The 12,491-nt window shown below is 38.6% G+C and overlaps 1 protein-coding gene across 3 annotated transcripts in view; it reads left to right on the top strand.

The window, feature by feature from the left end:
• The window catches only part of TOGARAM1 (TOG array regulator of axonemal microtubules 1), an 85,992-nt gene that overhangs the window by 51,485 nt on the left and 22,016 nt on the right, over nt 1-12,491 (top strand). For all 3 annotated transcript variants that reach the window (XM_082452029.1, XM_082452030.1, XM_082452031.1), the window contains exons 9-12: nt 2,721-2,819; nt 4,854-5,026; nt 5,512-5,656; nt 9,132-9,285. In XM_082452029.1, the coding sequence (XP_082308155.1) occupies nt 2,721-2,819; nt 4,854-5,026; nt 5,512-5,656; nt 9,132-9,285 (571 nt within the window). The remainder of the gene's footprint in view (nt 1-2,720; nt 2,820-4,853; nt 5,027-5,511; nt 5,657-9,131; nt 9,286-12,491) is intronic.

Genomic DNA, 12,491 nt, shown 5'->3' with positions numbered 1-12,491 from the left:
TCTTCTGGGACCCCTATAATTCGAATGTTGGTGCGTTTAATGTTGTCCCAGAGGTCTCTGAGACTGTCCTCAGTTCTTTTCATTCTTTTTTCTTTATCCTGCTCTGTAGTAGTTATTTCCACCATTTTATCTTCCAGGTCACTTATCCTTTCTTCTGCCTCAGTTATTCTGCTATTGATCCCATCTAGAGTATTTTTAATTTCATTTATTGTGTTTTTCATCATTGCTTGGTTCCTCTTTAGTTCTTCTACGTCCTTGTTAAATGTTTCTTGCATTTTGTCTATTCTATTTCCAAGATTTTGGATCATCCTTACTATCATTATTCTGAATTCTTTTTCAGGTAGACTACCTATTTCCTCTTCATTTGTTAAGTCTGGTGTGTTTTGACCCTGCTCTTTCATCTGCTGTGTGTTTTTCTGTCGTCTCATTTTGCTTATCTTACTGTGTTTGGGGTCTCCTTTTCACAGGCTGCAGGTTTGTAGTTCCCGTTGTTTTTGGTATCTGTCCCCAGTGGCTAAGGTTGGTTCAGTGGGTTGTGTAGGCTTCCTGGTGGAGGGAACTAGTGCCTGAGCTCTGGTGGATGAGGCTGGATCTTGTCTTTCTGGTGGGCACGTCCACGTCTGGTGGTGTATTTTGGGGTGTCTGTGGCCTTATTATGATTTTAGGCAGCCTCTCTGCTAATGTATTGGGCTGTGTTCCTGTCTTGCTAGTTGTTTGGCATAGGGTGTCCAGCACTGTAGCTTGCTGGTCGTTGAGTGAAGCTGGGTCTTGATGTTGAGATGGAGATCTCTGAGAGATTTTCACCGTTTGGTGTTACATGGAGCTGGGAGGTCTCTTGTGGACCAGTGTCCTGAAGTTGGCTCTCCCACCTCAGAGTCACGGCCCTGATGCCTGGCTGGAGCACCAAGAGCCTTCCGTCCACACGGCTCAGAGTAAAAGGTAGAAAAAAATAGAAAGAAAGAAAGAAGGAGGCTATAATATAGTGAAGTAAAATAAAGCTATTGTAAAGCAAAGCTATACAGACAAAATCTCACCCAGAAGCATATACATATACACTCACAAATAAAAGGAAAAGGGGAAAAATTAATATATCCTGCTCCCAAAGTCCACCTCCTGAATTTGGGATGATTCGTTGTCTATTCAGGTATTCAACAGATGCAGGCACATCAAGTTGTTTGTGGAGTTTTAATCCGCTGCTTCTGAGGCTGCTGGGAGAGATTTCCCCTTCTCTTCCCTGTTCGCACAGCTCCTGGGGTTCAGCTTTGGATTTGGACCCGCCTCTGCGTGTAGGTCGCCTGAGGGCATCTATTCCCCACCCAGACAGGACGGGGTTAAAGGAGCAGCTGCTTCGGGGGCTCTGGCTCACCCAGGCCGCGGGGAGGCAGGGGTACAGAGGAGGCGGGGCGAGCCTGCGGCGGCCGAGGCCGGCATGACGTTTCACCAGCCTGAGGCGGGCAGTGCGTTCTCCCGGGGAAGTTGTCCCCGGATCACGGGACCCTGGCAGTGGCGGGCTGCACAGGCTACCGGAAGGGGTGGTGTGGAGAGTGACCTGTGCTCACACACAGGCTTTTTGGAGGCGGCAGCAGCAGCCCCAGCGTCTCATGCCCGTCTCTGGGGTCCGCGCTGATCGCCGCGGCTCGCGCCCTTCTCTGGAGTTCGTTTAGGCGGCGCTCTGAATCCCCTCTCCTTGCGCGCAGTGAAACAAAGAGGCAAGAAAAAGTCTCTTGCCTCTTCGGCAGCTGCAGACCTTTTCCCGGTCTCCCTCCCAGCCAGCTGTGGTGCGCTAACCCCTTCAGGCTGTGTTCACGCCGCCAGCCTCAGTCCTCTCCCTGCGATCCTACGGAAGCCCGAGCCTCAGCTCCCAGCCCCGCCCGCCCCGGCGGGCGAGCAGATCAGCCTCTCCGGCTGGTGAGCGCTGCTCGGCGCCGAGCCTCTGTGCGGGAGTCTCTCCGTTTTTCCCTCTGCGCCCCTGTTGCTGTGGGGTCCACGCTGATAGCTGTGGCTCGCGCCCGTGTCTGAAGTTCGTTTAGGCGGCGCTCTGAATCCCCTCTCCTCGCGCACCAGGAAATAAAGAGGGAACAAAAAGTCTCTTGCCTCTTCGGCAGCTGCAGACTTTTTCCCCGGACTCCCTCCCGGCCAGCTGTGGTGCACTAACCCCTTCAGGCTGTGTTCACGCCGCCAACCCCAGTCCTCTCCCTGCGATCGGACCGAAGCCCGAGCCTCAGCTCCCAGCCCCGCCCGCCCCGGCGGGGGAGCAGACAAGCCTCTCGGGCTGGTGAGTGCTGGTCGGCACTGATCCTCCGTGCGGGAATCTCTCCGCTTTGCCTTCCGCACCCCTGTGGCCGCGCTCTCCTCCGTGGCTCCGAAGCTCCCCCCTCCGCCACCCGCAGTCTCTGCCCGCGAAGGGGCTTCCTAGTGCGTGGAAATCTTTCCTCCTTCACAACTCCCTCCCACTGGTGCAGGTGCCGTCCCTATTCTTTTGTCTCTGTTATTTCTTTTTTCTTTTGCCCTACCCAAGTACGGGCAGAGTTTCTTGCCTTTTTGGAGGTCGGACGTTTTCTGCCAGCGTTCAGTGGGTGTTCTGTAGGATCAGTTCCACGTGTAGATGTATTTCTACGGTATCTGTGGGAAGGAAGGTGATCTCCGTGTCTTACTCTTCCGCCATCTTCTCTCCTCCCCCCAGTATGTATTTTTTAATGTGGGTTTTTTTGTTTCTTTAGGATTTACAGGGTCATCATCAAATTTCCACCAAATTTCCAGTTTCGACTTTGTGTCTACAAATACCTTATCAGAAGACTCAGTAGTAGTTGTTGGAAAAGGTATTTCAAAGTTTTTTAGCTTTTAATTGAATATGTTCTTCACATGTAAGCAAAGCATATCAATAAAGAATAGAGAGGAGTGTGATTCAGGTGTTGAATAGAACTTTCTTTTTAAAAAATTGTTAAATTGAAAGAATTAAAAGTGAATATGTAACATGACATTTCTATCCTCTGATGAAACAATGGTAAATTCATGTCAGTAATTTTCAGAGATGTATTATGTGACAGGTGCAGTTTAGGTACTTCTAAGACACTTTTAGGATAGCTTAGACCATTTTACCACAGTTTAAATTCAAATAGTAGTCCTGATTGATCGACTTTGTCATCAATATAAATTAATATAATTGTATTGTCTCCCATGCAAAGACTAGACAAATCTTAATTAATATCATATATTTTAGGGGGGTTAGGAAACCTTTGAACAGCATATTTGCAAATATCCTTTAAAACTAGTGTTTTTTTTCCCCCCAACTTTATTGAGGTATAATTGACAAATAAAATTGTAAGATATTTAAAGTGTACAGTGTGATGATTTGATATCCATATACATTGTGAAAGGATTTCCCCATCAAGTTCATTAACACAACCCAACTAGATTCCTTTTTAATTTTTTAATTAAATTAAATTTAAATTAATTTAACTTAAAATTTAATTTAAAGCACTTTTTAATTTTTTTAAAATTAATTTATTTATTTTTAGCTGTGTTGGGTCTTCGTTTCTGTGTGAGTGCTTTCTCTAATTGCGCCAAGCGGGGGCCACTCTTCATCGTGGTGCGCGGGCCTCTCACTATCGCGGCCTCTCTTGTTGCGGAGCACAGGCTCCAGACGCGCAGGCTCAGTAGTTGTGGCTCACGGGCCCAGTTGCTCCGTGGCATGTGGGATCTTCCCAGACCAGGACTCAAACCCGTGTCCCCTGCATTGGCAGGCAGATTCTCAACCACTGCGCCACCAGGGAAGCCCTTAAAATTTAATTTAAATTAAATTTTAATTTAATTTTAGTTTAATTTTAATTTCAATTCTAGTTGAAAAACTAGAATATGATGATAGACATTGAGGGTGTACATCTTATTTTTGGTAAATAGAATGAAATGCTTAGAAAGCTTTCCTAACTTCTTTGCTTGATAGAGTCTTATTAAGTTAATTTAAGACCCTCCTTAGGGCTTCCCTGGTGGCACAGTGGTTAAGAATCCGCCTGCCAACGCAGGGGACACGGGTTCAAGCCCTGGTCCAGGAAGATCCTACATGCTGCGGAGCACCTAAGCCCATGCACCACAACTACTGAGCTTGCGCTCTAGAGCCCACGAGCCACAACTACTGAGCCCGTGTGCCACAACTACTGAAGCCTGCGCACCTAGAGCCCGTGCTTCGCAGCAAGAGAAGCCACTGCAATGAGAAGCCCACACACCACAACGAAGAGTAGCCCCTGCTCGCCGCAGCTAGAGAAAGCCCACATGCAGCAACAAAGACCCAACGCAGCCAAAAATAAATAAATTAAATAAATAAATTTTAAAAATATATATATAATAAAAAAAAAGACCCTCCTCAGATTGGCTCCAACCTACCATTGTAAACTTGTTTTCTGTTTTTCCTCTGTTTGCCTTGTGCCCAACCAAACTTATTCACTCCACATACATGCTTTCTACTTGTTCAGCTCTGCTTATGAGCATCCCATCTCATAGGACGTCCTCCCCTCCTTCCTCACTTGTCTATCCAAATTCTTTGTGTCCTCCAATCCCAGCTTAAATCCTTGCTCTTTGAAACCATCTTAAACCCCCAGCTCACCCAACCTTTCTTTCTTGTGAACTCAGAACTTACAATACGGTGTTCTCATTTGATATTATCATGAAATATCTTGTGGTACCTCTTATATTATCATCCTGTTAGAGTGTTTTTATATTTTGTGATTATTTAACATATTTTTCTTATTAACTATATCGTATACTTCTTGAAGACAAGAGCCTTGTCTTAAAACTTTGCTGTCCAGAGTAACATCACATAAATACTTAATGGCAGTTTGATGGTTGGTTGCTTTCAGGGGTATTTGGAAGTCCAGTCCCAGTACCAGCAACCTGCAGCCAATCAGTGATATCTTCTGTGGAAAATGGGGATACGTTTTCAGTTAAAAGTACTGAACCACCATCAGGGATTTATGGAAGAGCAGTCCAGCAGAGTATTCCATCACGTGTTGATGTTGAGAATGAAAAAGATGTAAGGTTATTTACTAATTATTAGGATAAATTCAATGATGCATCATTGTTTTGTGTATATCAGATTTGGGGTAGTGAAAGTGTTTTGATTAAAATTTTTTAAATCTCAGTGTAATTGAAATTCCTGAACTTTAATCATTTAAATGATAGATTATTCTCCTTTCCCACCAAATATGTTGTCATTCTGGCGTAAAGTAGCTAGTATACTTTATACTCTACATGTACTTTATATACATATATGTATGTGTATGTATATATTCAACAATTTCCTAGGATATCCTCAGGGAGTAACAAACTAGTATCTTGAGGCACAAATTTAGTTGGAGATTAGCACTAGGTAATTCTACTCAGTTTTAGAATTACTGAAATAAGGACTAAGAAATGTATAGTTTATTTTGTATAGCTTACAGTTGTCTAAGATGAAGATAGTTATTTTAAATGTCAAACTCCCTGAATGATTTCAGATATTTCAACTTTTTCATGCAGATTAAAGTTTCTATTTCAAAATCTACTTATGACAAGATGAGACAAAAGAGAAAAGAGGAAAAAGAACTTTTTGACATTAAAGATTGTGAGAAGAATCCTTGGGAACGAATGAAACATACAGGAACTGAGAAAATGGCATCTGAAAGTAAGTGGAATTTAACATTTTCTGTGGTTTTATTTAACTCGTAGTATTCTAAAACTAATGTACTATAGTTTAACTGAGGTTGATATATGGCTAATAGTGGAATATGTTGAACTATAACACTGAAATTTGAAAGACCCGGTAACTTCTAACTATTGTAATAAATATTGTTTCTTATAAAAAGGAAGCTGATTGATTGTTTTTCTCCCTTCTAGACTTAAATATTTTGGGGGATGAGGTGGGAATATCAAAAAAATGAGAGTTCTCCTTTAGAAAATATTGCCTTCAGCCCTCCATTGAAAAAAAGAGGCCAGTTTAAAAAGGTCACCATCTTTAGTGTTTTCAGATTCAGGTAAGATATGTTTAAATATAGGGAGTAATGTCACAAATGCTTATTTAAGTTGAAGAGACATGTGGTTCAATGCATTTTGTGATGGAGAGAACACTAAACCAGTAGGAGTCAGTAGACAGACCTGGCTTCTTTAGTATTAGTTCTGCCTTTTAATTAGCTGTGTGACCTGAAAACAGGCCTCTATTTTCTGGCCATGTAAAATATCTAAACTATCTGAAAGGTCCAGATTATCTCAAAGATCTCGTCCTTGTTCCCTGCAAATATTCTTGTTTCACTGAGGGTAGTATTCCATTTTATAGCTAAGGTAACTGAGATTGTGAAGCTGGTTTATTAGATCATGATAAAAAATCTTTGCATTTATCATTTATTCAGCTAGTCATTGAGTACTTAATAGGTGCTATACCTGGTCAAGATTAAGCTCCATGTTTCCTGTGCTATTTTTAAAAATATTGAATAGGTCTTAGGTATAGTAGCAGCTAGGAAAATCAGAAATTGAAATGAAAAATTGTGTGAACTATAATAAACAGTAAAAATTACTGCTTATTATTTTTGTTATTATTTTTTTTCTAAGGAATAAACTGTATGAACTATAACGAACATTCTTAAATTGATGTTGGGTCTGAAGTCCAGGTGTGAACAAAAAACCCAAGAAGTATAGAAAACGTAAATTTATAAATGTGATCTTAGACAACATACTTAACCTCTCCCTAAGAGAAATATAAAAGAGAATTGAACTAGATGAATGTTTGCAGTTCTTCCTAGCTTGTATTTCTTTTAATAATGCAGGAAGTGTAGAAAACGTTTTAAAAATTCTGTATCCTCAAAGTTAGTAATTATTGAGAGTATGCCTGATGAGAGGTGTTGGCCTGTAAAATTACTGGTTAAACACAGCCCTGAGTACCAGTAAAATCTAGGCATTTGTGACATTTAAGCCTATTTTCAGCATTCTTAAATAGTTTCACTAATTATTACTGTCATAGAATCTAGGGGGAGAAAAACCCACAAAACTTCTTACCTAAGTCAGTAGTTAACAGTAGGAATAGAAGTACAAATAGTAGCAAATAATACAAAGAGTAACAAATCATAAATTGTTTCATATTCATTCTTGCTGGAGACATCAATGAATTTTGTGATTTTTCTCGCCTATAATATGGGCTTTGCAGATTTTATTTGTAAGCAGTATAAGGAGAGTGCTTCCTCGAAATCATGCCTATATTTTGAACAGAAGAATATGCTTACAAGATAACTACAAAAAGTGAGAGTAACCTTTTAGAGACTTTCCACAACACTTTTATTGTATTTTATAAAAGTAGCAGGCTTCAGGAGGGGACATTTAAACAAAAAACCCTTAGTTTGGGCAGCACTGCTTTAGATTGATACTCTGTACACCTCCTTTTCCAGAGTAGTATTTGTTTTGTTTTTTTTCACTTTTTTCAGGTAAAAACAGTAGAAATAGTGGTATAACCCCAAGGTTGATAACTTGGTGTTTATCTGAATCTCTTCCTAATGAATTATTCTCTCATGAGAATGGAGGTGGAGTAGATATAGAGAGGGAATCCTTAAAACTTTAGCAACAGTTTCTTCACCTGTAATGTAGCAATAATAGTAACCATCACACAGGGTTGTTGAATGAATCAAATGGGATAATGTAAGTGAAGCACTTAGCACAATGCAGGCAAGATGTCAATAAATGACGGTTAGTAGTGCTATTTTGTATTTGCTATTCTTTCTGGATTGTAAAATTCCAAAGTTGGGTTTTTTGGGTTTTTTTTTTTAATACATGTCAGTCTTACATATGAAACCTAATGAGGGTGCATCTGAATCATCAAAAAAATTTAATGATGTCTATTTATCATATTCATTAATTGTCATATAATTTTCTTCATATGTGATTTACTCTAACAAAAACTGGTACAAATTTATCGCTACAGTAATCCAGAATACCATATTCATCTTTTTGCATGTCTCTTCTCATCAGGTATGTGATAAAGTTTGGAAAGCAGGGATTCTGTCTTAGACCTCTTTGTATAAAATCTAGGGTGATAGTAGACCTAGATGAAAATCCTGCCTTTGCCACTCATTAGCATTGAGACCTTGAATACATTTCTTAGCCTCTGTAAAACTCAGTTATTTTCTCGGTTGCGAATTAGAGATAATGAGAATATCCATCTCACCTTTGTTGAGAGAATTAAATGTAGTAAAGTTTGTAAAGCATTTATCACAACATCTAACACAAAGTATTTAATAAATTTTAACTAATATCATTAATATCTTGTTGCCTTTGGATTTTAATTGCATCTGAATATGTAATTAATATACAGCATCAAGTATAATTTCTTATATTTGTGTATCTCATGTGTTTCATGTAGCTTTTCTTAAGAACAGCATGGTTGATAAATAACTTTTATTATAGTCGTTTTCTAGTGCTTAATATTACCTTTTTAAAAATATCTCTTAACATGAAAAAATAATCTTTACCCATTTACAAAAGCCATTACACATTCTGTTTTATCTTTTTGGTCTGTTCCGTTCTAACACCTTCACTGCATGTGTCTTACATTATGCAGTGCCCTCAAGGTATTACCCTGAGCACTCAAATGATTTGTTTCCCCAATATCTAGGGCAATGCCTTACATCTGGAAAATGGAAAGTAAATGTTTGATTATGGAAGAAACATCGACCATGTTACTACACATGGTCTTAGGATTTTTAGTATACCATTAATTCAATAACAATAGCAAAAATTGGTAATTTATATACAGTTGTCACAAAGCTTCATTTCTGTTATCGGTTGTATAGTAAAACAGGTATATATCCACATGTTTTTACAAAATGGGATCATATGCTTCTTACTGACTTTTAGCTCTTAAAGCTAGACTTTGTTATATGACTCATGACTGCAAAACCACTTATATACTTACAGTTAATGTAATTTAATAATTTTGTATATAAAAAGTATAGTTTTAAATAGCTTTGGTATCCAGGTATGACAATTTTGTTGGAGACTAAACTAATAGTTACTAGTTTCTATAAGAAATATTCATAGAGTCTATGGTCAGAATATTATTTGTACCCCTTTGTATCAGAGTTATTCAATGCTTTATTTAGTATGTTTCTTTGTTTTAGATGAAGCATCTCCTGGAGCCATTCCACAGTATAAAGAAAGGTTGCCTTCTGTCACTCATAGTCCAGAAATAATGGATTCATCAGAACTACGGCCATTTTCCAAACCAGAAGTAGCACTGACAGAAGCTCTGAGGCTTTTAGCTGATGAGGATTGGTGAGTTCACCATCCTTAACTTAAAACTAAGCTGAGTTCCGAAAGTTTTCTGAAAATTTATTTTTAGAAACCTTGAAACATTTCCTATTAAAATAGTCTTAGGAATGATTATTTTAGTTCTTAGGCAGTCTGAGTATTTTCCAACTTATTAATGTAGCTGAACTCTGGTCCTAATAACACTGTATTACCAGTTATGTTATAACTTACATACCATAAGGACATAGTTAGCTTTATTATGGATTATGCAAATCTTTTGGTATTAAGTATAAATCTCATCATTTCTCCAAGTGTTTCTCTGTGAAATATATCCTATAAAAATCCTGAAAATACTTATCTGTTCCTACCACAGCTACAGCAGCCACCCAGCCAGCCCAGCCAATAACTCAAGGGAAAAAAAAAAAGACAGTGGCATTCCACTTGCTTCAGCTGGAACATCTCTTGGCTCCCCTTGTCCCGTATCCTCCCCTATTCCTTCAGTCTCTCTCTCCACCCACACCCTATACCTCATCATCAGTTTTGCTTCTTTTCTAGATTCATATTCATCAACATAAAAATGTGCCATAATATTTCCTGTTTTTAAAAATCCTTCCTAAACTGCACATCTTCTTCACATTTTCACATTTCTTTTCTCCCCCCTTTTTAGCAAAAGTCCTCAAAAAGGCTAATTCATTGTGTCTGCTTTTTCACCTCATGTTCTCTTCTCAACCTTCTTTAATTGGCTTTCAACCCACTTCACTAAAACTGCAAAAGTGACCATTTGCTAAACACTGGTCACTTATTAGTCCTCATCATACTTAGCCTCTCAGCATCATTTGACACAGTTGACACTCCCTTCTTCATACACTTTTTTTCATTTCACCCTGGAAAAAATTGAGACTCTTGGTTCTTTTCCTGCTTCAGTACTTAATGGTTCCTGCTCTTCTGTTTGATTTCAAAATTGAGGAGTGCTCCAGAATTTAATCCCCTGGCGTTCTCTATCTACATTCATTCCATAGATCCAGGCTGGCAATCTTTCCCTATAAAGTGCCAGATAGTAAAATATTTTAGGCTTTGCAGGCCACTTGTCTCTGTTGCAGCTACTCAACTTTGCTGTTATAGTGCAAAATCAGCCTTAGACAGTATGAAAACAAATGGGCACGGTTGTGTTTCAGTGAACTTTACTTATAACAATTTTACTTATAGAAGTAAACTCTGATGGGGCTAGATTTGGTCTGTGAGCCATAGTTTGCCAACCCCTTTCTTAAATGATCTCATTCAGTTCGATAGCTTTAAATTCTATCCGTACTCTGATTTCTCATAAATGCATATCTGAATCCCTGGTATCTTCTTGAGCTCTAGACTTGTAATCCAACTGCCTCCTTGACTTCCACTTGGATGCCAATAGACATCTTAAATTTAACATGGCCAAAATAGAACTCTTGAAATTCCACTTCCTGCCAAGATGGATTAACAGGCATTAGATTTGCCTTCACATCAGAAAGAACTAAAGAAATAATACGAAATATATGAAACAATGGTTTTCAGAATATTGTTAACCAGGTAGTGAAAGACAGTGATCCCTGAGAAACAAACAAGGTGAGCCCTTGCTAACTTCCTGCACAGCTTAGGGAGGGGAAAACCATGTAGATACCAGCAGAGATAGAGATGGAGCTGGGAGTTTGGGGAGGCCAAGATAGCTAGAGCTTGCAGGGCAGAATGCTAGAGGAGGATACAGTTCCTTAAAGAACTCTAAGAACCTTCAGAGGATTATTCTCAAATGTTTAGCTGAGTATTTGGTCAAGGCATACTTGTGAAACCAGAACAAGGACCACTCATAGAAGTTACAAAGAACGTTCCCTGGGACGTATACAAGGCCAAGAATACTTTCTCTCCCCACCGGCAGAGTGGAAAACCTTATAATTCACATGGCATTGGGTAGAATACTCAGGAGAGTTTTGCTTCATCTATGGAATGAATAAGCCCTAGGCTAAAGACTAGTTTTGTTTCTCCAAACAAAGCATAAAAGCAAGGCCTGAAAGGATCAGACTTTCCAAGTAACTTAACTATATCTCATAATGAAGCCCAAAAATATTTATAGGAATACAAAAATATCTAAGATAAAAATTCACAATGCCTGGCATCCAATAAAAAATTACCAGGCATGCAAAGAAGCAGGAAAATACAACCCATAATGAAAAGGAAAAAAAGCAAACAATTGAAACTAATCCAAAAATGATATAGATGATAGAATTAGTAGACAAAGACGTTATACGTTATAACTATAGTTAAAATTCTAATCCATGTGTTAAAGAAGCTAGAGGAAAGACATGAACAGAGGATCGGTGAGCTGTAGGACAGCTTGCAAAATCCCTTTTGTTATATAATGTAACATGATTGAGAGAAGTGATATCCCATCATATTCACCCTCAAGGGGAGAGTATTATTCAGGACATGTACACCTGGGACAGGAATCAAGGTGCCATCTTAGGATTCTATCACATCACGAATAAAGAGGGCCATTTTATATTGATAAGGGAGTTAATTCATCAAGAAGACATGGCAATCCTGAACCATATTCTATTATATAATATAATATTATATATATTATATTACCATATAATGGAGCTTCAAAATACATTAAGCAAAAACTGGTAGAACTGCAAAGAGAAATAAACAAATCCACAATTATAGTTGGAACTCAAACAATCCTCTCATTAATTGATAAAACTAGTAGAAAGAAAATTAGTAAGCATATAGAAGACTTTCAGCTTGACCTGATTGACATTAATAGAACACTCCACCTAAAACAACAGAATTCACATTCTTTTCAAGTCTGCAAGGAACATTTACCAAGAAAGACCATATTCTGGAACATAAAACAAGTAATTTAAAAGGTTTCAGATTATACAAATTTTGTCCTCTGACCACAGTGGAATTAAATTAGAAGTTAGGAACACATACCTGTAAAATCTCTAAATATTTGGAAACTAAGGAATATACTTATAAATCACCAATGACTGTAAGAAGAAATCATAAGGGAAATTAGAAAGTATTTTGAATTTAATGAAATTAAGAATGAAACATTATATCAGTGACCTCAGCTTTCATCTTAAACTGAAACAGAAGAACAAATGAAGCCCAAAATAAGCAAAAAAAAGAAAATAATAAACAATATAATGGAAATCAGTGAAATAGAAAACAAACAATAGAGGATATAAATGAAAGCA

This window comes from Balaenoptera physalus (assembly GCF_965194825.1).
Source record: "Balaenoptera physalus genome assembly, chromosome: 2".
NCBI lineage: Eukaryota > Metazoa > Chordata > Mammalia > Artiodactyla > Balaenopteridae > Balaenoptera > Balaenoptera physalus.
This window is presented reverse-complemented; position numbering and strand designations above follow the sequence as displayed.